The sequence below is a fragment of the Bombina bombina genome, chromosome 2, assembly GCF_027579735.1.
Source record: "Bombina bombina isolate aBomBom1 chromosome 2, aBomBom1.pri, whole genome shotgun sequence".
NCBI lineage: Eukaryota > Metazoa > Chordata > Amphibia > Anura > Bombinatoridae > Bombina > Bombina bombina.
Genome location: NC_069500.1, coordinates 51,514,786 through 51,539,707, shown reverse-complemented (window position 1 = coordinate 51,539,707; position 24,922 = coordinate 51,514,786). Strand labels below are relative to the sequence as shown.

The 24,922-nt window shown below is 42.4% G+C and overlaps 1 protein-coding gene across 2 annotated transcripts in view; it reads right to left on the bottom strand.

Moving 5' to 3' along the window:
- The window catches only part of PIK3C3 (phosphatidylinositol 3-kinase catalytic subunit type 3), a 655,170-nt gene that overhangs the window by 536,181 nt on the left and 94,067 nt on the right, over positions 1-24,922 (bottom strand). The window contains exon 5 of one of the 2 annotated variants that reach the window (XM_053701053.1): positions 2,690-2,716. The exons of the other annotated variant lie outside the window; for it this stretch is intronic. Within the exon in view, the coding sequence (XP_053557028.1) occupies positions 2,690-2,716 (27 nt within the window). The remainder of the gene's footprint in view (positions 1-2,689; positions 2,717-24,922) is intronic. 2 annotated transcript variants of the gene reach the window in all.

Genomic DNA, 24,922 nt, shown 5'->3' with positions numbered 1-24,922 from the left:
CATACAGCGGTTTCACAGGACAGGTTCCACTCAGAACAAGCCTAGCGATGGTCGACCAAAGAAGTTGAGTGCACGTGCTCAGTGTCATATCCAGAGGTTGTCTTTGGGAAATAGACATATGAGTGCTGCCAGCATTGTTGCAGAGGTTGAAGGATTGGGGGGGTCAGTGCTTAGACCATACGCCACACACTGCATCAAATTGGTCTGCATGGCTGTCGTCCCAGAAGAAAGCCTCTTCTAAAGATGATGCACAAGAAACAAACAGTTTGCTGAAGACAAGCAGACTAAGGACATGGATTACTGGAACCATGTCCTGTGTTCTGATGAAACCAAGATAAACTTATTTTGTTCAGATGGTGTCAAGCGTGTGTGGCAGCAACCAGGTGAGGAGCACAAAGACAAGTGTGTCTTGCCTACAGTCAAGCATGGTGGTGGGAGTGTCATGGACTGGACCTTCATGAGTGCTGCCAGCACTGGGGAGCTACAGTTCATTGAGGGAACCATTAACGCCAACATGTACTGTGACATACTGAAGCAGAGTATGATCCCCTCCCTTCGGAGACTGGGCCACAGGGCAGTATTCCAACATAATAACGACCCCAAACACACCTCCAAGACGACCAATGCCTTGCTAAAGAAGCTGAGGGTAAAGGTGATGGACGGGCCAAGCATGTCTCAACACCTAAACCCTATTGAGCATCTGTGGGGCATCCTCAAACGGAAGGTGGGGGAGCAGAAGGTCTCTAACATCCACCAGCTCTGTGATGCCATCATGGAGGAATGGAAGAGGACTCCAGTGGCAACCTTTGAAGCTCTGGTGAACTCCATGCCCAAGAGGGTTAAGGCAGTGCTGAAAACAATGGTGGCCACAAAAAAATTGACACTTTGGGCCCAATTCGGACATTTCCACTTAGGGGTGTATTCACTTTTGTTGCCAACGGTTTAGACATTAATGGCTGTGCTGTTGAGTTATTTTGAGGGGACAGCAAATTTACACTGTTATACAGGCTGTACACTCACTACTTTTACATTGTAGCAAAGTGTCATTTCTTCAGTGTTGTCACATGAAAAGATATAATAAAATATTTACAAAAATGTGAGGGCTGTACTCATTTTTACTCATTTTTTATATATATATATATATATATATATATATATATATATATATATATATTCCCAGAGATGCCTTCCATAGAAAGTTATAAGGCTCTCTGGAATATAGAATTTCATAGGGGAAAGAGGAGTTAACTTGTGAACTCCTGGAGATGACAAACAGTAGCCAGCTTGTTTTTCTTTAGAGGAATCAAATAATCTCCCTTCTAATGGGTCTGACAAACCTCCAGAAGGGACAGTCCCAGTATGCCCCATGGTTTATTAATCGGGTAAAATAAATGTGAGTGAACACAGCTATAGGGTAAAGATTAAATGTCACTGGCTCTGGTGTGGAGACAAGATATTCATACTGCCTTAATAAAACTATGGGTACCAAAAATATGTCCATGTCAAAAAGATATACAAATAACCCCCCCCTCACTCCTGGTGTAGAGCACTCTTACCCCCTCCTGAAACGCACTGGTGACTAGAGCAGCAAAAGAAGCATACAATGCAAAGAAATGGCTGCTGCAGAGTGAAAGAAAAGGAAGAAGTGAGTGTGCAAGTCTGGAGCATGGTGGGACAAAATACACACACTGCCAGCACTTACACTAGAACACTGGCTTTTAAACCTCTCCTCAGGCCTCCCCAATGGTCCAGGTTTTCTGGAATACCTTGGATGAGAGCAGGTAAAATAACCATGGTTACTAATCAGCTTATTGTTTCACCTGTGCTCCAGTTCAGATATCCTCAAATTGTGTCCTGTTAGGGAGGCCTGAGGACAGGTTTTGAAATCAGTGCACTAGAAGCATTAATAATTGTTTATCTCAGTTACCCCAATAGGGGATTGCTGTCAGTAGTAAAAAGCCTGAGATGTTGCATATCTAATTTGAATATATCTGACCCAGAATCCTCTGGTGCATTGGTAACAGCTTATACAGGGTATTCCTGGGTAAAAACAAGTAGGGTGGGGATAATTGCCTAGATGTGCTAATTTCCTGTGCAATAATTCTGTTAAATATATATATATATATATACACATATACACACACACAATTTTATATTTTACTTTTGTCAACTTGACATCCTATAGACAACAAGTGATAGACAAACTTTACTGAGATCCTTTTTTGGAGATGATGGCCCCACATAAAACCATGGAGGCCCGGATGTGGCCAACACAATGTCATTTGTTTAGCCCTGACTTATAGCAATGTTCCAGTCCATAGTGACTACTAGCAAGCCAGATGTTTATATACCTGTATTCTAGCACAGCTGCCCCAGCAATCTAACCTGGTAATGGGACCAACAGGCAAGATGCACTACCCCAGAGAACTGATCTCCTGCTGTGCTCGACTGGTAATCCACAAGCAAGCACCACACAGCAAAACATCATTTATAAGCTGCACTTATCTTTACAAAAGTTAAGATATGTAAATATCAGCTATTAAACACTCAAATAAAAGCACCAAATTCCGTTCCCAAACCCACAGCACTCCATAATGTAAGCATTGTAAGTGCAGCCCTTGTAATCACCATGTGAGCCAGTGTCACGAGCATGCAGACTCAAAACCAGTGTCTAGTGGCTGATACTTACTTCCTCCATCCTTTCTTTGTTGGGCTCCTGCATTAAAAAGAGTTTATTAACAAACGGGCAAGAGTGATATTGAAAGCATCACACAGGTGCATTGCTGCCTTCTCATATTTCATATAGGCACTAATGGGATCACAACAGATGTAGGTATTTCTTACACAACAGATCATGCAACGTTTTTTTACCATATGAAAATCCAGACCTAGGAAAACAAGCTTCGTCATTCTGAGCTTGTACTATGAACAAACAACGTGTTATTTGGATTTTATTTTCTTGAACACTAAAAAGAAACTTTTATATTAATTATCTTTGTGTGTGAATAATCACGTGATGCCTTTATGTTCTATTTAACTCAATTCTGGAATGTGACTATAGAAAATGAGTCAGAATTGCATATAGCCCTCGATAAGCAACACTGCAAATGTGTTTAAGCCTTGCAAAGATGCTAAACACAGTTTAAGAACCTACCTATGCAACTACGATGCTACTGCGGGTCTCTAACAGTACTTTATATGCGTTTAACCCTTTGCAGCGTCGCCAGTCATAACATGACATACTCTAGGAAATGAGAACATGTCATTTTATCACACTGGCAATGAATTGATCTATATTATTATTAAAAGCTTATTCATTTGTTCTTAATTGTATGCTGAAGGACAATTTTTTTTAATTTGTTTTTTTTCTTTTTTCATATTGTACAACAATGCTATCTTATGTGTGTTGTGTTAAAACAGACATACAATAGTTATTCTAAAACATTATTAATTAAAAATAAAATTTTAAGCACATAGCAAGTAGTAATATTACTTGCTCTGCTTCAAAGCTCCAAAGGCCCCATCCTCTCTGGCACTTTACACTGCGCCCCAAAAACCCACCTCTGAATTTCTCCTGTATTGTCAACATAAAGAGTACAGTCCTGCTTCCAGCCAAACCAGAGGCCATGCAAAAGTAATTCCCAGAAGCACACTTTTGGGAGGCAGTTGATAATGTCGAATGCAGCGTTGCCTTCAACACTTTAAAAGGGAACAACACTGGATTCAGGTGTGTAACTGGGAAACTTCTGTGGCTGGGCCCCTCATTTAACAGTGCTCTTTCTGGCTGTGTGCAATGAACAGAAGCTGAGCTGGAAGCACATAGGAGCAATAGGAAGTGCGTCTCTGTGACTGTGAGTCATCCTTCCCCATTGAGGGTATGCACTTTCTTTACAAATATGGTGCCTGTTTTTCCTGTACAGCAACACTGTGAAATAGGCACGTGAACTGAAGCGGACAAATGGCAAGAATTCCCCAAAAATGCAGCGTTCAAGCTTTTAGCTATGCTACTCCATGTCTGTGGACCACTCTCCCCAGCGCTGTGAAAGAAGCTCCTTCCCTTGACATTTTTAAACTGAGACTCAAGACTAGGCGACTGTTGAATGGGGAAGAAGGCAGCTGCTTGCTGCATTTGTCTCTTTTCAGAGCCAGATTTATTTTTGCGAAAGTGCAACATACTAAGATCTGTGCAAATCCAGATCCAAGTGTGTTGCACTTTCACAAAAAGAAATCCGGCTCAGAAAAGAGCAGAATCCCATGAGCAGCCGCCATCATCCACATTCGGCAGTGAACAAAACTGCCAAATATATACGTCTACTCAAGGCCTACATGTTCACAAAAGCCTTTTATGTAAATGTACCATGTATAAAACATTTTTAGTCAAATCACAAGAAATGCCCTATATATATATATATATATATATATATATATATATATATATATATTTCTTCTAAAGATGTGGTGAGTCCACGGGTTCATCTTAATTACTGTCGGGAACCAATAACCAAGCAAGAGTACACAGATGAATAGGGAGGGATAAAACCAGCATGCCTAAACAGAAGGCACCACTGCTTGAAGAACCTTTCTCCCAAATGCTGCCTCAGTCGAGGCAAAAGTATCAAATCTGTAAAATGTAGAAAAAGTATGCAAAGACAACCAAGTTGCAGCTTTGCAAATCTGCTCCATAGAAGCTTTATTTTTGAAAGCCCAAGAAGAGGCTATGGCTCTGGTGGAATGAGCCTTAATCCTCTCTGGAGGTTGTTTCCCAGAGGGCTCATAAGCCATGCGGATCACATTCCTCAACCAAAGAGCTAGAGAAGGGGCAGATGCCCTCTGACCTCTATACTTCCCAGAAAAACAAACAAATAAAGCAAAAGACTTCCGAAAGTCTTTAGTCGCTTCCAAGTAAAACTTAAGAGCGTGAACCACATCCAGATTATGCAGCAAGCGCTCCTTGTCTGAAGAAGGCTTCGGACACAGGGAAGGAACAACAATTTCTTGATTAATATTCTTAGTAGATACAACCTTGGGAAGGAATCCCAACTTAGTACAAAGAACAGTCTTATCAGCATGAAAAATGAGATAAGGAGAATCAAACTGTAAAGCAGAGAGTTCAGATACTCTCCGAGCAGAAGAAATAGCCAACAAGAACAAAACTTTCCAAGACAAAAGTTTAATGTCAAGGGAATGCATCAGCTCAAATGGACGCCGTTGTAAAACCTTAAGAACAAGATTAAGGCTCCAAGGAGGAGCAATCACCTTGAACACCAGCCTAATTCTGACCAAGGCCTGACAAAAAGACTGAACATCCGGCACATCTACCAGATGTTTGTGTAAAAGGACTGATAAGGCCGAAATTTGACCCTTCAGGGTACTAACAGACAAGCCTTTCTCCAGACCCTCCTGAAGAAAGGACAATATTCTTGGAATCCTAACCTTACTCCAAGAATATCCCTTAGCTTCACACCAAAAAGATATTTCCTCCATATCTTATGGTATATCCTTCTAATGACCGGCTTACGAGCCTGGATCAGTGTTTCAATCACTAACTCTGAAAACCCCCGCTTAGATAGAATCAAGCATTCAATCTCCAAGAAGTTAGCTTCAGAGAAAATAGATTTGGATGAAGAAAGGGCCCCTGAAGAAGAAGGTCCTTCCTTAGGGGAAGCTTCCACGGAGGTAGAGTTGACATCTCCACTAAGTCTGCATACCAGATTCTCCGAGGCCAAGCCGGGGACAAATAGAATCACCGATGCTTGTTCCTGTCTTATGTGAGCAATCACCCGAGACAGGAGAGCAAACAGAGGAAAAAGATAAGCCAACTGGAAGTCTAACGGAACTACCAGGGCATCTATCAGAAAGGCCTGAGAATCCCTTGACCTGGAACCGTACCTTGGAAGCTTTGCATTTTGGTGGGACGCCAGGAGATCCAGCTCCGGCGTCCCCTATCTAGAAATCAGTTTGGAGAACACTTCCAGGTGGAGTTCCCATTCTCCTGGATGGAAAGTTTGCATGCTTAGAAAATCCGCTTCCCAGTAGTCTACTCCCGGGATGTGGATGGCTGACAGACAACAACAGTGGTCTTCCGCCCACTGAATGATCCGAAACACCTCCCTCATAGCTAGGGAACTTTGCGTTCCCACCTGATGGTACGCTACTGATGTTATGCTGTCTGATTGGAATCTGATGAACTGGTTCAAGGCCAACTGAGACCAGGCTAACAGCACAATGTAAATTGCTCTCAAATCCAGGATGCTGATCGGTAATTTGGAGTCCTCCTGAGTAGAAAGACCCTGAGCTTTGAGGGATTTCCAGACTGCCCCCCAACCCGCCAGTCTGGCATCTGTAGTCACTATCACCCAAGATGGTCTCCAAAAGCAAGTGCCCCGGGACAGTTGCTCCAGAGAAAGCCATTAATGAAGAGAATCCTTTGTCTTCTGATCCAGCACTATCTTTGGAGAAAGATCCAGATAATCTCTGTTCCACTGATTGAGCATGCATAACTGAAAGGCTCTCAGATGAAAATGAGCACATGGCACGATGTCCATGGCTGCCACCATCAGTCCAATTACTTCCATACACTGAGCAACTGAAGGACAGTGTGTCACCTGAAGGACTTGACAAGCCGATAGGAGCTTGACTGTTCTGGTCAGGAATATCTTCATCAGGACAGAGTCTATGATCGTCCCTAAGAACACAACTCTTGTCGCTGGAACTATTTTCCACATTTACCTTCCACCCATAAGACTGGAGGAAGGACAGTAACATCTTTGTGTGAGATGTTGCCTTTGGAAAGGAAGGAGCCTGAATTAGAATGTCGTCCAGATAGGGGGCCACTGTTATCCCCCATGACTGGACCACTGCTAGAAGGGCCCCCAGAACCTTCGAGAATATTCTGGGAGCTGTGGCCAGGCCGAAGGACAAAGCCACAAACTGAAAGTGACGATCCAGAAATGCAAACCTCAGAAACTTGTGATGATCCTTGTGGATGGGAACATGTAAGTAAGCATCCTTCAAATCTATGGTCGTCATATACTGACCCTCTTGGATCAAAGGAAGAAATGTCCGAACGGCTTCCATCTTGAATGACGGAACCTTGAGAAATTTGTTGAGACACTTTAAGTCTAGAATCGGGCGGAAGGTTCACTCTTTTTTGGGAACCACAAATAGGTTTGAGAAAAAACCCAGACCCTGTTCCAACTTTGGAACCGGAACAATCACCCCCATGGCCGAGAGGTCTTCAATACACCTCAAGAACACTTCTCTCTTTATCTGGTCTGCAGATAGTCTGGAAAGGTGAAACCTGCCTCTGGGGGGACAACCCTTGAATTCTAACCTGTAGCCCTGAGACACAATTTCCACTGCCCATGGGTCTGAAACGTTCCTTAACCAGACCTGAGCGAACTGGGAAAGTCTGCCCCCACTAGATACAGGCCTGGATCAGGGGCAACCCCTTCATGCAGACTTAGAGTCGGTAGCGGGCTTCTTGGTCGGCTTACCCTTACTCCAGGACTGAGTCGGTTTCCAGGCTGGCTTGTTATTATCCTGTTTAGACGAAGATGAGGAGGACTTTCCTTTGAAGTTGCAAAAGAAACGAAAATTACTCTGACGTCTCTTCGGTTTGCTCCTCTTATCCTGGGGCAGAAAAGACCCTTTTCCTCCAGTAACATTGGAAATTATTTCCGCCAAACCCGGTCCAAATAAGTTCTTCCCCTTGTAAGGAAGAACCATCAGTTTAGCCTTAGATGAAATATCAGCTGACCAAGACTTCCACCATAAAGCCCGTCTGGCCAAAACAGCAAAACCAGAAGCCTTAGCTCCCAATCTAAGGACCTGAAGAACCGCATCAGCAATACAGGAATTGGCGAACATGAGAGCTCTGATTCTGTCCTGAATCTCGTCAAGAGGCGTTTCCTCCTGTAGAGAATCTGTTAATGCCTCAAACCAATATGAGGCAGCACTGGTCACCGTAGCAATACAGACCACTGGTTGCCATTGGAGACCAAGATGTGCATAGATCTTCTTAAGATAAGCCTCCATCTTTTTATTCATAGGATCCTTGAAGGCACAACTGTCCTCAATAGGTATAGTAGTCCTCTTGGCCAGAGTGGAAATGGCACCCTCTACCTTGGGTACTGAAGACCAAACCTCCGTAATGGAGGAATCTACTGGAAACATTTTCTTAAACACGGAGACGGAGTAAAAAAACACTCCTGGTTTCTCCCACTCTTGCGCTATAATTTCCTTAGTCCTATCAGGGACCGGAAAAACCTCAGAGGAGAAAGAAACATCAAAAAAAACTATTACGTCTATTGGACTTCTTATGCATTACTACTGCCTGAGAATCAGAATCGTCCAAAGTAGCGAAAACCTCCTTTAATAACACCCGGAGGTGTTCTAGCTTAAACCTGAAGGAGAAACCTTCACTATCAGTGAAGGGCATTATACTGTCTGAATCTGAAATCTCACCCTCTGAGCGAGAATTCTCCTCATCCTCCGATCTTAAAGGAACCTGAGGGTCGGCATTAAAAACAGATACCCTAGTCTCTGAAACTTTAGATTTCCTCTTGCGCTTCCCAGAAAATCTGGGAAACTCGGCTAAGGCTGCAGATATCGCTGAGGATACCTGTGCAGCAATTTCTGCCTTTAAAAATGCTCCACTGGGAGTTAAAGAGGAACCACAGGACACAGTGTTAGCTGCCATAGAGGCTTGGGACAAAATAGGGGAACGCCCTGGCAGAGTTAAAGAGGAACCACAGGACACAGTGTTAGCTGCCATAGAGGCTTGGGGCGAAATAGGGGAACGCCCTGGCATTACCTGGACAACATCCTCCTGAGAGACATAAGGCTCAACATTAAAAAAAACTTGTCTTTACCCTGCAGTGTCTGTTTAACACAGGAAGAACAGAGCTGCATTGGAGTAGAAATTTGTGCATCTAAACACAATAAACAGGGATTGAAATGAGTGGAATCCATATCCGACATAACTGGTAATTATCCTCTATTCAAACTCTTTAGCATTTAATATTCAACAAGAATTTAACAATCAAAATAATTAAGTCTTTAATAAAAACTTTTAATAAAAAATACCTCAGATAAAAAAAACTCCCTCCGCACCTCAGTATACCGAGGTGCCTTTACCACTACTTGAAGCGGATCATCCCTGCGCTCCTCACTACACAGGAAGAAATCCACACAGAGCAGAAAATTGCAGGCCCGATGACATCACAGACGTCAGAAGGCGCAAAAACACTCCCGTGGTCTAGACAAGACGGTGGGCATGGTTAAAAAAAAAAAAACGCAATCTGAAGAAAAACAAAATTTATGCTTACCTGATAAATTTATTTATTTTGCGATGTACCGAGTCCACGGATTCATCCTAACTTGTGGGATATTGTCCTTCCTGACAGGAAGAAGCAAAGAGAGCACCACAGCAGAGCTGTCAATATAGCTCCCCCCTTAACTCCACCCCCCAGTCATTCGACCGAAGGCCAAGGAAGAAAAGGAGAAACTATAAGGTGCAGAGGTAACTGAAGTTTACATTAAAAAAAAAAAAAGCATAAATTTTGTTTTCTTTTGCATGATGTACCGAGTCCACGGATTCATCCAACTTGTGGGATACCAATACCAAAGCTTTCGGACACAGATGAAAGGAGGGACAAGACAGGAACCTAAACAGAAGGCACCACTGTTTGCAAAACCTTTCTCCCAAAAATAGCCTCCGAAGAAGCAAAAGTATCAAATTTGCAACATTTTGAAAAGGTATGAAGTGAAGACCAAGTCGCAGCCTTACAAATCTGTTCAACAGAAGCATCATTTTTAAAAGCCCATGTGGAAGCTACCGCTCTAGTAGAATGAGCTGTAATCCTTTCAGGAGGCTGCTGTCCAGCAGTCTCATAAGCCAAACGGATGATGCTTTGCAGCCAAAAGGAAAGAGAAGTCGCCGTAGCCTTTTGACCCTTACGCTTTCCAGAATAGACAACAAACAAAGAAGATGTTTGATGAAAATCTTTGGTTGCCTGCAAATAAAATTTCAAAGCACGAACCACGTCCAAGTTGTGCAACAGACGTTACTTCTTACAAGAAGGATTAGGACACAGAGAAGGAACAACAATTTCTTGATTGATATTCCTGTTAGTAACAACCTTAGGTAGGAACCCAGGATAGGTACGCAAAGCCACCTTATCAGCATGGAACACCGGATAAGGTGAGTCACATTGTAAAGCAGATAGTTCAGAAACTCTTCGAGCTGAAGAGATAGCAACTAGGAACAAAACTTTCCAAGATAAAAGCTTAATATCTATGGAATGCATGGGTTCAAACGGAACCCCCTGAAGAACTCTAAGAACTAAATTTAGACTCCATGGCGGAGCAATAGGTTTAAACACAGGCTTAATTCTAACTAAAGCCTGACAAAAAGCCCGAACGTCTGGAACATCTGCCAGACGCTTGTGCAACAAAATAGACAGAGCAGATAACTGTCCCTTTAGGGAACTAGCTGATAATCCTTTCTCCAATCCCTCTTGGAGAAAAGACAAAATCCTAGGAATCCTGATTTTACTCCAGGAGAAGCCTTTGGATTCGTATCAAAAAAGATATTTACGCCATATCTTATGATAAATTTTCCTGGTAACAGGCTTTCGAGCCTGAATCAAGGTATCAATGACCGACTCAGAGAAACCCTGCTTTGATAGAATCAAGCGTTCAATCTCCAAGCAGTCAGTTGCAGAGAAATTAGATTTGGATGCTTGAAAGGACCTTGAATCAGAAGGTCCTGTCTCAATGGCAGAGACCATAGTGGAAGGGATGACATGTCCACCAGGTCTGCATACCAAGTCCTGCGTGGCCACGCAGGCGTTATCAAAATCACAGACGCCCTCTCCTGTTTGATTCTGGCAATCAGAAGTGGAAGGAGAGGGAAAGGTGGAAACACATAAGACAGGTTGAACGACCAGGGTACTGCTAGAGCATCTATCAGTACAGCCTGAGGATCCCTTGACCTGGAGCCGTAACAAGGAAGTTTGGCATTCTGATGAGACGCTATCAGATCCAACTCTGGTGTGCCCCATAGCCGCACCAGCTGAGCAAACACATCCGGATGGAGTTCCCACTCCCCCGGATGAAAAGTCTGATTAGAAAATCTGCCTCCCAGTTCTCTACACCTGGGATATAGATCGCTGACAGATGGCAAGAGTGAGCCTCTGCCCATTGGATTATCCTTGAGACCTCTATCATCGCTAAGGAACTCTTTGTTCCGCCCTGATGATTGATATAAGCCACAGTCGTGAGTCCGACAAAACTGATGAATCTGGCCGAAGCCAGTTGAGGCCATGCCTGGAGAGCATTGAATATCGCTCTTAATTCCAGAATATTTATCGGTAGGAGAGCCTCCTCCCGAGTCCACAAACCCTGAGCTTTCAGGGAATTCCAGACTGCACCCCAGCCCATAAGACTGGCGTCTGTCGTCACTATAACCCATTCTGGCCTGCGGAAACACATTCCCTGGGACAGATGATCCTGTGACAACCATCAAAGAAGAGAGTCTCTGGTCTTTTGATCCAGATTTATCTGAGGAGATAAATCCGCATAATCCCCATTCCACTGATTGAGCATGCATAGTTGCAGTGGTCTGAGATGCAAGCGAGCAAACGGAACTATGTCCATTGCCGCTACCATTAGTCCGATTACCTCCATACACTGAGCCACTGACGGCCAAGGAATGGAATGAAGAGCTCGGCAGGTGGACAAAATCTTCGATTTCCTGACCTCCGTCAGAAATATTTTCATGTCCACCGAGTCTATCGGAGTCCCTAGAAATGAAACTCTTGTGAGGGGGAAAGAGAACTCTTTTTTACGTTCACTTTCCACCCGTAAGACCTTAGAAAGGCCAACACTAAGTCCGTGTGAGACTTGGCTAGTTGGAAGGATGACGCTTGAATTAGAATGTTGTCTAGATAAGGCGCCACTGCTATGCCCCGTGGCCTTAGAACCGCCAGAAGGGACCCTAGCACCTTCGTGAAGATTTGCGGCGCCGTTGCCAACCCGAAAGGAAGAGCCACAAACTGATAATGCTTGTCCAGAAAGGTGAACCTGAGGAACTGGTGATGATCTCTGTGGATAGGAATGTGTATATACGCATCCTTTAAGTCCACGGTGGTCATATATTGATCCTCCTGGATCAATGGTAAGATAGTCCAAATGGTCTCCATCTTGAAAGATGGAACTCTTAGGAATTGGTTTAGGATCTTGAAATCCAGAATTGGTCTGAAGGTTCCCTCCTTTTTGGGAACTATAAACAGATTGGAGTAGAACCCATGCCCCTGTTCTGCTTTTGGAACTGGGAAGATCACTCCCATGGTAAAAAGGTCTTCTGCACAGCGTAAGAACGCCTCTCTTTTTGTCGGGTTTACAAACAATTGAGACAGATGGAACCTCCCCCTTGGAGGGGAATCCTTGAAATCTAGAAGATATCCCTGGGTTACAATTTCTACTGCCCAGGAATCCTGAACGTCTCTTGCCCAGGCCTGAGCAAAGAGAGAGAGTCTGCCCCCTACTAGATCCGGTCCCGGATTGGGGGCTACCCCTTCATGCTGACTTAGTGGCAGCAGCAGGCTTTTTGGCCTGTTTACTCTTGTTCCAAGCCTGATTAGGTCTCCAGGTTGCCTTGGATTGAGCAAAGTTCCCCTCTTGCTTTGCAGCAGGGGAAGAGGTAGAGGACCACTCTTGAAGTTTCGAAAGGAACGAAAAATATTTTGTTTGGTCCTAGTCTTATTTGACTTATCAGGAGGGAGGGTATGACCCTTCCCTCCAGTAATGTCTGAAATTATCTCTTTCAATGCAGGCCCGAATAGGGTCTTACCTTTGAAAGGGATGGACAAAAGCTTAGATTTAGATGACACATCAGCTGACCAGGACTTAAGCCATAACGCTCTACATGCTAAAATGGCAAAACCTGAATTCTTAGCCGCTAATTTAGCAAGATGAAAAGCGGCGTCTGTAATAAAAGAATTAGCCAACTTAAGAGCCTTAATTCTGTCCAAAATATCATCTAGTGGGGTCTCCATCTTAAGAGCCTCTTCTAGAGTCTCAAACCAAAAGGCAGCTGCAGTGGTTACAGGAAAAAAGCATGATGAACAAAAATTTTCTTTAGGAGACCCTCTAATTTTTTATCCATGGGATCAATGAAAGCACAACTGTCTTCAATAGGTATAGTTGTACGCTTAGCCAGGGTAGAAATAGCTCCCTCCACCTTAGGGACCGTCTGCCATGAGTCCTTTATGGTGTCAGAAATGGGAAACATTTTCTTAAAAACAGGAGGGGGAGAGAACGGAATACCTAGTCTATCCCACTCCTTAGTAACAATGTCCGAAATCCTTTTAGGATTATGGGGTTAAAGCTTCGAATATGCCCTCAGAAGATCATCAGGACCTAAGGAGAAGTTGCTTGCTGCTTGTTTGTATAACTAAATGCTCAACTGAGGTGCGAAAATAGGCCCCGCCCACCTCACTAGATGTTACTGGGGCCTACTCAAATCTAACAAACCTAGTTAGAAAACCATGTGGGTTATAACAAACCCAAAATAAGCCAAATGACCCCTCAAGCAAACGTCCCATAAACATAAACGTTACTCCCAGAACACACAAACGTTTGTACCAATTTTACATAAACAAACTGAGTGCCCAAATTTTTTTTAGCCCTTTATGCAAGCTAGTAAAACTTCTTTCATACTAGGATTACTGCTTCCCCTTCCCCTAATGGGGATACTGTCAGCCTTTCTGAGTTAACACAGTCTCTGCAGAAAAAATGACTGAACATACCTCATTGCTATATAGCAAGAACCGTTCCTCACACTGAAGTTTTCCTGTACTCCTCAGCTCATGTGGGAACAGCAGTGGACCTTAGTTACAAATGCTAAGATCATCATCCTCCAGGCAGAAATCTTCAACTATGTCCTGCCTGAGAGCAAATAGTACAACACCGGTACCATTTAAAAATAACAAACTCTTGATTGAAGATCTAATAAAAACTAACAGTTTAACACCTCTTCTCTTTACTCTTCCTGCTTAGAGCCAGCAAAGAGAATGACTGGGGGCTGGAGTTAAGGGGGGAGCTATATAGACAGCTCTGCTGTGGTGCTCTCTTTGCTACTTCCTGTCAGGAAGGACAATATCCCACTAGTTAGGATGAATCCGTGGACTCGGTACATCATGCAAAAGAAAACCGTTAAACTAACAAAAAACAGTGCAGCCTAAAAAACACATAAAAAATTAGCCTTGAGACTCTTAAGTCTCACATGTCTCTCCTGCAAACATGTCATAGAAAACAAAATTTATGCTTACCTGATAAATTTATTTCTCTTGTGGTGTATCCAGTCCACTAATTCATCCATTACTTGTGGGATATTCTCCTTCCCAACAGATAGCTGCAAGAGGATCACCCACAGCAGAGCTGTCTATATAGCTCCTCCCCTAACTGCCACCTCCCAGTCATTCGATCGAAGACAAGCAAGAGAAAGGAGAAACTATAGGGTGCAGTGGTGACTGTAGTTTAAAAATTTAAAAAACACCTGCCTTAAAATGACAGGGCGGGCCGTGGACTGGATACACCACAAGAGAAATAAATTTATCAGGTAAGCATAAATTTTGTTTTCTCTTGTAAGGTGTATCCAGTCCACGGGTTCATCCATTACTTGTGGGATACCAATACCAAAGCTATAGGAAACGGATGAAGGAAGGGACAAGGCAGGAACTTAAACGGAAGGCACCACTGCCTGTAAGACCTTTCTCCCAAAAATAGCCTCCGAAGAAGCAAAAGTATCAAATTTGTAGAATTTAGAAAAAGTATGAAGCGAAGACCAAGTCGCCGCCTTACAAATCTGTTCAACAGAAGTCTCATTTTTAAAAGCCCATGTGGAAGCCACTGCTCTAGTGGAATGAGCTGTAATTCTTACAGGAGGCTGCTGGCCAACAGTCTCATAAGCTAAGCGGATTATACTTCTTAACCAAAAGGAAAGAAGTTGCAGAAGCCTTTTGGCTTTTCCTCTATCCAGAGTAGACAACAAACAATGCAGATGTTTGACGAAAATCTTTAGTAGCTTGTAAATAAAACTTTACAGCACGAACCACGTCAAGATTGTGTAATAGATGTTCCTTCTTTGAAGAAGGATTAGGACACAATGACGGAACAACAATCTTATGATTGATATTCTTATTAGATACCACCTTAGGAAGAAACCCAGGTTTGGTACGCAACACTACCTTATCTGCATGGAAGATCAGATAAGGGGAATCACACTGTAAGGCAGATAACTCTGAAACTCTTCGAGCCGAAGAGATAGCTACCAAGAACAGAACTTTTCAAGATAAAAGCTTGATATCTATGGAATGCAGAGGCTCAAACGGAACCCCTTGAAGAACTTTAAGAACTAAATTTAAACTCCATGGCGGAGGAACAGGTTTAAACACAGGCTTGATTCTAACTAAAGCCTGACAAAACGCCTGAACGTCTGGAACTTTCGCCAGATGCTTGTGCAAAAGAATAGACAGAGCAGAAATCTGTCACTTTAAGGAACTAGCTGACAATCCTTTCTTCAATCCTTCTTGGAGAAAAGACAATATCCTGGGAATCCTGACTTTACTCCATGAGTAACCCTTAGATTCACACCAATGAAGATATTTACACCATATCTTATGATAGATTTTCCTGGTGACAGGCTTTCGAGACTGAATTAAAGTATCAATGACCGACTCGGAAAAACCACGCTTTGATAAAATCAAGCGTTCAATCTCCAAGCAGTCAGACGCAGAGAAATGTTTGAAGGGACGTTGAAGTAGAAGGTCCAGCCTCAGCGGCAGAGTCCATGGTGGAAAGGATGACATGTCCACCAGATCTGCGTACCAAGTCCTGCGTGGCCACGCAGGAGCTATCAAAATCACCAAAGCTCTCTCCTGTTTGATCTTGGCAATCAGCTGAGGGAGCAAAGGAAACGGTGGAAACACATAAGCTAGGCTGAAGGACAAGGGTGCTGCTAGAGCATCTATCAGCACTGCCTGTGGATCCCTTGACCTGGACCCATAACAAGGAAGTTTGGCGTTCTGACGAGACGCCATGAGATCCAGTTCTGGTTTGCCCTATAGTTGAATCAGCTGGACAAATACCTCCGGATGGAGCTCCCACTCCCCCGGATGAAAAGTCTGCCGACTTAGAAAATCTGCCTCCCAGTTCTCTACTCCTGGGATATGGATAGCTGAGAGATGGCAAGAGTGAACCTCTGCCCATAGAATTATCTTTGAAACCTCCAACATTGCCAGGGGGCTCCTTGTTCCCCCCTGATGGTTGATAAAGGCTACAGTTGTGATGTTGTCCGACTGAAATCTGATGAACCTGACCGCAGCTAGCTGAGCAATGAAGAGCATTGAATATCGCTCTTAATTCCAGAATGTTTATTGGAAGGAGAGCCTCCTCCTGAGTCCACGAGCCCTGAGCCTTCAGGGAGTTCCAGACTGCACCCCAGCCCAGAAGGCTGGCATCTGTCATTGCTATAGTCCAATCTGGCCTGCGGAAGCTCATCCCCTTGGACAGATGGACCTGAGATAGCCACCAGAGAAGAGAATCACTGGTTTCTTGATCCAGATTTAGTAGAGGGGACAAATCTGTGTAATCCCCATTCCACTGACTGAGCATGCAAAGTTGCAGCGGTCTGAGATGTAGGCGGGCAAACGGTACTATGTCCATTGCCGCTACCATTAAACCGATTACTTCCATACACTGAGCCACTGAAGGACGAGAAGTGGAATAAAGAACACGGCAAGAGTCTAGAAGTTTTGACAATCTGGCCTTCGTTAGGTAAATCTTCATTTCTACCGAATCTATCAGAGTCCCTAGGAATTAAACTTTTGTTAGAGGTGATAGAGAGCTCTTTTCTTCGTTCACCTTCCACCCATGGGACCTCAGAAATGCCAGAACAATGTCCGTGTGGGACCTGGCAACTTGAAAAGTTGACGCCTGTATCAGAATGTTGTCTAAGTAAGGGGCTACTGCTATACCCCGCGGCCTTAGGACCGCTAGAAGGGACCCTAGAACCTTTGTAAAGATTATTGGTGCCGTAGCCAACCCAAAGGGAAGAGCAAGAAACTGGAAGTGCCTGTCTAGAAAGGCAAACCTGAGAAAACGATGATGATCTTTGGGTATCGGGATGTGAAGATAAGCATCCTTTAGGTCTACGGTAGTCATATATTGACCCTCCTGGATCATAGTCTCCATCTTGAAGGATGGAACTCTGAGAAATTTGTTTAAGATCTTGAGATCTAAGATTGGTCTGAATGTTCCCTCTTTCTTGGGAACTACAAACAGATTTGAATAGAAGCCCTGACCCTGTTCCTCCTGCGGAACTGGGTGGATCACTCCCATAATTAGAAGGTCTTGAACACAATGTAAGAATGCCTCTCTTTTTATCTGGTTTGCAGATAAAAGTGAGAGATGAAATCTCCCTTTTGGGGGAGAGGTTTTGAATTCCAGAAGATAACCCTTGGACACAATTTCCAATGCCCAGGGATCCTGGACATCTCTTGCCCAAGCCTGGGCGAAGAGAGAGAGTCTGCCCCCTACTATTTGGCCTGTTTCCCCTTGTTCCAAGCCTGGTTAGGGCTCCAGACCGGCTTAGACTGGGCAAAAGTTCCCTCTTGTTTTGTGTTAGAGAAGTTGAAGCTGCGCCACTCTTGAAGTTTCGAAAGGGCCGAAAACTAGACTGTTTGGTCCTTAATTTGTTGGACCTGTCTTGAGGAAGGGCGTGACCTTTTCCTCCAAAGATGTCAGAAATGATCTCCTTCAGTCCAGGCCCGAATAGGGTCTGTCCTTTGAAGGGAATGTTGAGAAGTTTAGACTTTGAAGTCACGTCAGCTGACCAGGATTTAAGCCATAGCGCCCTGCGCGCCTGAATAGCAAAACCTGAATTTTTAGCCGTTAGCTTGGTTAAATGAACAACGGCATCAGAAACAAATGAATTGGCTAGCTTAAGGGCCCTAAGCTTGTCAATAATATCTTCCAACGGGGTTTCAACCTGTAGAGCCTCTTCTAGGGACTCAAACCAGAAAGCTGCAGCAGCAGTGACTGGGGCAATGCATGCAAGAGGCTGGAGAATAAAACCTTGTTGAATAAAAATTTTCTTAAGGTAACCCTCTAATTTTTTATCCATTGGATCTAGAAAAGCACAACTGTCCTCGACAGGGATAGTGGTACGCTTAGCTAGAGTAGAAACTGCTCCATCCACCTTAGGGACCGTCTGCCATAAGTCCCGTGTAGCGGCGTCTATAGGAAACATCTTTTTAAAAACAGGAGGGGGAGAGAACGGTACACCTGGTCTATCCCATTCCTTAGTAATAATTTCAGAAAACCTTTTAGGGATTGGAAAAACATCAGTGTAAGTAGGTACTGCATAGTATTTATCCAATCTACATAATTTCTCTGGGACTACAATAGTGTCACAGTCGTCCAGAGTTGCTAAAACCTCCCTGAGCAATACGTGGAGGTGTTCAAGCTTAAATTTAAATGTAGACATATCAGAATCAGATTGAAGTATAGTCCCTGAAACAGAAAATTCACCCACAGATTGAAGCTCCCCTGCTTCAGCTTCAGTATAATGTGAGGGTGTATCAGACATAGCTACTAAAGCGTCAGAGAGCTCTGTATTTATTCTAGTCCCAGAGCTTTCTCGATTTCCTTGCAATCCTGGCAGTTTAGATAATACCTCTGTAAGGGTATGATTCATAACTGCCGCCATGTCTTGCAAGGTATACGCAATGGGCGCGCTAGATGTACTAGGCGTCCCCTGAGCGGGATTTATAGGATCTGACACGTGGGGAGAGTTAGACGGCATAACTTCCTCCTTGTCAATTTCATCTGGTGATAAATTTTTTAAAGCCAGAATATGGTCTTTTTAATCTATAGTAAAATCAGTGCATTTGGTACACATTCTAAGAGGGGGTTCCACAATGTCTTCAAAACATAATGAACAATGAGTTTCAGACATGTTTAAACAGACTAGTAATGAGACCAGCAAGCTTGGAAAACACTTTAATAACAGTGAACAAGCAAAAAATAAAAACGGTACTGTGCCTTTAAGAGAAAAAAACAATCACAGAAACTGTAAAACAGTGAAAAAAGCAGTAAAGCTTACGAAATTTTTACAGTGTGTATAATAGGCTAATGGATGATTAACCCCTTAGTTTCAAAACCGGATCAAAAAAACGATATAAATGTTTTTTAACAGTCACACCAAACTGCCACAGCTCTACTGTGGCCCTACCTGCCCATACAATGACTTTGGAAGGCACAAAAACCCTTTAGAGAGGTCCTAAATGTTCAGGGGACTCCTTCAGGGAAGCTGGATGTCTCAAACTTCAAAAACGAATGCACAATTTAGGCCAAAAATAGGCCCCTCCCAGCCTGTACTCACAGTGAGAGGGCCTTAAAAAACTATCCCTAGGTAAAATCTAGTCAGCCATGTGGAAAAAACTGGGCCCCAGAATAAAGTTTTATCACCAATATGTAATAAACGTTCATACACCTTTCAAGCAAACGTTATATCTATTCAGTAATGTGAGTAAATAATAAAAATATTACCCTTTACAGCAAGCATGATACCAGTCTTTATTAAATCACTGTAATCAAGCTTACCTTAAATAAATCCGGTATTGTCAGCATTTTCTAGCATATTCATTTCTCTAGAAAAATTTAAAACTGCACATACCTCAGAGCAGGAGACCCTGCACGCTATTCCCCCAGCTGAAGTTACCTCATCTCTTATGTTATGTGTAAGAACAGCAATGGATCTTAGTTACAACCTGCTAAGATCATCAAAGACCACAGGCAGACTCTTCTTCAACTTTCTGCCTGAGGTTAAAATAGTACAACTCCAGTACCATTTGAAAATAACAAACTTTTGATTGAAGATAAACTTCATTAGTGCACCACATCTCTCTAGCTACTTCCCTTGTCGAGAGCTGCAAGAGAATGACTGGGAGGTGGCAGTTAGGGGAGGAGCTATATAGACAGCTCTGCTGTGGGTGATCCTCTTGCAGCTTCCTGTTGGGAAGGAGAATATCCCACAAGTAATGGATGAATCCGTGGACAGAATACACCTTCCAAGAGAAATAACACCCATCCCATGAGTGAATTATCCGTCCCTTACATTATATTATACAGGAATTATGAAGTGCCCCTCTCCCATAGGAAGTAAAGCAGCACTTACCTGCTATGCTGTCTGACATGACGACAGCTCCTAATATGAGAGTACACATTCTCCTCACAGGGACTAGGGCAGCTTAGGTAGAGTCAGTAGAGTCAGGGGAGCTTAGTCAGCGCAGCTTAGGTAGAGAAACGGAGCAACGGAGCAAGCACCACTTTGCAAGTTCTCCACCGCTTTAAAACCACCACAGCTCGACTGCAAAGATTAACGTGGGCTAGGTTATACCCTGTAGCTTGTTTTAGACTCAATTTTCTTTAAAAATATAATTTTAATTACACACTAAAAATGCACCTCCTCCATGCACATAAAGGCAAAGAGAATGACTGAGGGTTATGGGTAGGGAACTGATACTTAACAGTTTTTACTGTAGGTGCTCTTTGCCTCCTCCTGCTGGCAAGGAGTGGTATTCCCAAGAGTAATTAAGATGAACCTGTGGACTCACCACATCTTTAGAAGAAATGTTGTTTACAAAGAAAGTTCTGAAAATGGGCAGCTATTATAATTGTATGACTAACTTATAGCAATGAACTTTTTTTAGATGTAATAACAGTCTTTATCACATGCTCCATGCTCACATTTATCAACTTCAAGTCATTAGAGGAAGAGGATCTTCCATCTCTGCACAATTTCTTTCTTTATTTCCCCAACGAAAGTGTCAACCAGCGATTATGCCATAAAAGTAAAAATGATTGTAACCGTTACTTATGCAATTTTAGACTAACATAAAACTGGCGACAGCACCCCTTTAACCTTAGTAAGCCTTGGTTCCATTGGAGTGACGTTTCAAACCTGAATCAGAATGTTTAGCCATCAAAGAGTTTTATTCCACCTACAGTCTCATGCCCTTGGTACCATTAAATCTTCTCTCAGAGATCCTCAGGCAATAAACAGAACCCTTTAATTAGGTTTTTCTTTAATGTGAAGGTGAATTGGCCTTATAAAAAGCTGCTATTACACCAAAACAAAGGCTGTGTTTATTGATATAATAAATCATTGGCAGACGTGTAGGACACATTTATAGCATCAAACGGTCCCCATCTGTCTCTCTGCTCATCATTTTCCAAAACTACAGAGAGGTTTCCAAAAATATAAAATAAAAAAAATAAATAGATGGAACTGCAAAAGTTTAAATCTGATGTTAAAAAGAGCTCAGCAATCTATATGTATTAGAAATAACAAAGGGTTTGATAAAGGACCAAAATGTAAACTATGCAACAACTGGATGTAGTGATTATCATTACAGCTACAAATATTTCCTAGCAATGTAGAACTATCCGAAAATGTGACTTTTGGTAAAATATATAAACTCTAAGGACTCATTGACATGTTGTGCAAATTCTGAAATGTAAAGAGAGTAGTGTCACCTTTATTTGCAGGAGAAATAAATAATTATACAGAGAGACATCTTATCTTGACCACTATACCAGCAGGAGAGCAGAAAGCTTTGGTTTCATGGAACAGCTGCAAGTCTAGGCTCCATTTAAATCTTTCAATTTCAATCTTTCTTAAATCATGATAACAATAATAAGCAAATCCAGGGACGAACAGAGCATAAATATATCAGTGAAATAAACACATTCATTTTCCTCCCACCCAATCTGCTTTTATATTGTTGTCCTGTAATTGACATCAAAGTCAAGGTTATTAATGGGACTACACCGCCATCAGCATATTTTTTTTAAGACAATTTGCAATACAAAGTGTGCTAGGAAAAAATAAATAAAATTTAAAAAAAAAAAAAAAAAAAACTTTAGTCTTTTCTTCAAAACACCAATAATGGTACAATGTGCACAGGCCAAGCACCAATCTGAGAGTCTATTGGGAAACTGACGAATAAGAGCTGTAGTGCACAGAGCGTAGTCCAATCAAATTCTCAATAAACGAAAAGAACTGTGCCAGAGCAATTACCGATCTAAAATATTCTTTTATTATTATTATTATTATTTTTTACATTGCTTAGTAGCTGATGCAACACACCAGTATGTGACTCTGGATTTTGAATTAGAATTTGTATAGATCGCTCATGGGATTATTGCTGCAGGATGCTGAAGTCACTGTTACAATACGATCTATTCATTTGATACAATTTAATATTCTCTAGGATTATGAAATACTTAGAACAGCTAATTAATGCTGGTATAAGGATTTTATTTTATATAGATTTTTTGCCAATTAAGATCTCTATTAGATATTGCGACATGAACATCCTTACGTACAGTATGTCATATTAGTTCTGATGATATAGGAATTAATTGCTTTTCCATAATTTACTTGATGGTTTCATAATAAACTCAGAATATATATATATATATATATATATATATATATATTATATATTTATATTGTGTGTGTGTATATATATATATATATATATATATATATATATATTATATATATATATATATATATATATATATATATTATAATTACATCTTAGATACAGCATATTCACAAATTAGATATGTACAGCCTGTCTTGTAAATTAAATTGGATCTTAAACCAACTCTATTTTGCCAGGACAGTGATTTTGAGCCTAAATGCCTGGACACATTATGAGAAACAGGGAGTTTTACAGGGGGGATTATTCCCTGTATATCTCTATGCAAATTCCTTACCTGGTTCCTAAAAAGCAGTGATTCTTGGTACTAAATATTTAAGCTGCCTCCTGATCTTATAGAAACATTAGAATAATAATATTATATTAATGTCTGAAATAAAGTGTCATAAGACCTACCTGTAAGTGTCATACATAATGAGGGCTGGAGGTTATGAGTGACAGGTCTACGGTGGTCTAAAAAGGTACTAAATATGTAGACTCACTTTAATTCATGCTAATGTGTTGTTGTTTTGTTTTTTTAATTCAATATAATGTAACATAACTTACAACCTGTGTGTGCCGGAGGGGGGGTCCTATAGAAGGTCATTTAAATGGGCGATAAAAGTCAAACAAAATAAATGGTTTGAATAGAGCCTGAAATTTTAGACAACTTTCCAATTTACTTCTATTATCAATTTATTTCATTCTCTTGGTGTTTAGCAATGTTTATAGTAATGTTATAAATAGATACAAACTCTGCTGCCATAGAATGCTAAAGACACATGCACGTTCCTAAGCTCCTATCAGTCTACCTAGCTTTACTTTTTCACAAAGGATACCAAGATAACAAAATAAATTATGCTTGCCTGAAAATTTTCTTTTCTTCCGATGGAAAGAGTCCACAGCTGCATTCATTATTTTTGGGAATTAAGAACCTGGCCACCAGGAGGAGGCAAAAACACCCCAGCCAAAGGCTTAAATACCTCCCCCACTTCCCTCATCCCCCAGTCATTCTGCCGAGGAACAAGGAACAGTAGAATAAATATCAGGGTGAAAGGTGCCAGAAGAATAAAGACGCCCCACATAAAATTACGGGTGGGGAGCTGCGTACTCTATCAGAAGAAAAGAAAATTATCAGGTAAGCATAATTTATGTTTTTCTTCCTAAATCGAAAGAGTCCACAGCTGCATTCATTACTTTTGGGAAAACAATACCCAAGCTATAGAGGACACTGAATGGCAAAACAGGAGAGTACAATAGGCGGCCCATTCTGAGGGCACCAGGCCTGAAAACCACTACACAACAAAAAAACCTGCTTCGTCCAAAGCCGAGAAAACAAAAAGGGAAAAGGCCCCAAGGACACTGACGAGCAGATAGCCCGGAAGCCTAGGTAGAGACCGCAACATCAGACACAACTGAGCCAACAGTCCTCCGGGAGACCCCGTCGCCCAACAGTCGGTCCCCCACCACACACCCTTTATTATGGAAAGGAACCCAGGCCGAAACTCCCAAAGGAATAAGGCAAGGAACCAAATGGAAACCGAAAAGTTACCACAAACGCCATAAACGGAAAACCCCCCAAACAAACCAAACTCGCAAGAACCAAATGGGTCCTGACAACAAGGGGAGGCAACGCCCAATACAAATATGACCACAAGGTTTAGAACCGGGTAGCAGAACATAGAAAAAGTTATCTCAACATCCTGCAAAGGATTGGCACAGCTAGCTAGCACACGATCAAGGTGCAACAGCTGCAGCTGGTTTCAAGAGCAATCCATCACTCGCCAGGCAGCAAGTCAACCAGCGCCTAGGAACATCTGGAAACGGAGACCAAACATCATCCGAACTCAGAACACAGAAGTATTCAGGCAAAATTACATGTAGCAGACCGATACGAAGGTAAAACCCCTGAGTCAAGAACACGCAGCCATCCTCAGAATGACACAGAAGAAAACTTGCTAGAAGTGGCTACCAAAATGTAGAGTGCTAAACCTCTACAGAAGGTACACTCTAGGCAACCGAAACCACCAGACCTACACATAGATCTTGAAAAGAGAGCACAGAGCCTCAACAAGGATCAATGCGCTCCCAAGATCAGAGAAGTACAACGGATTTCAGGACCTACCTCCAGCCGGGCCAGCCTAAGCATCAGTAGGTCTGAAACCAGGGAACCAGAAAAATCCCAGCTCAAAAAATGAGCGGAAAAACGGCACATCAAATTTCAACAGTGCTAGGATGCCGTCCCGAAACACTACATGGAGACCGTCGAGAAGGCCGTAGACCTAGAGATATAGCTAAAGGCCCAATATAGACTCAAGGCGGAGCCAGCAACTCTCCAGATGGACAGAACAACCCAGAGAGAG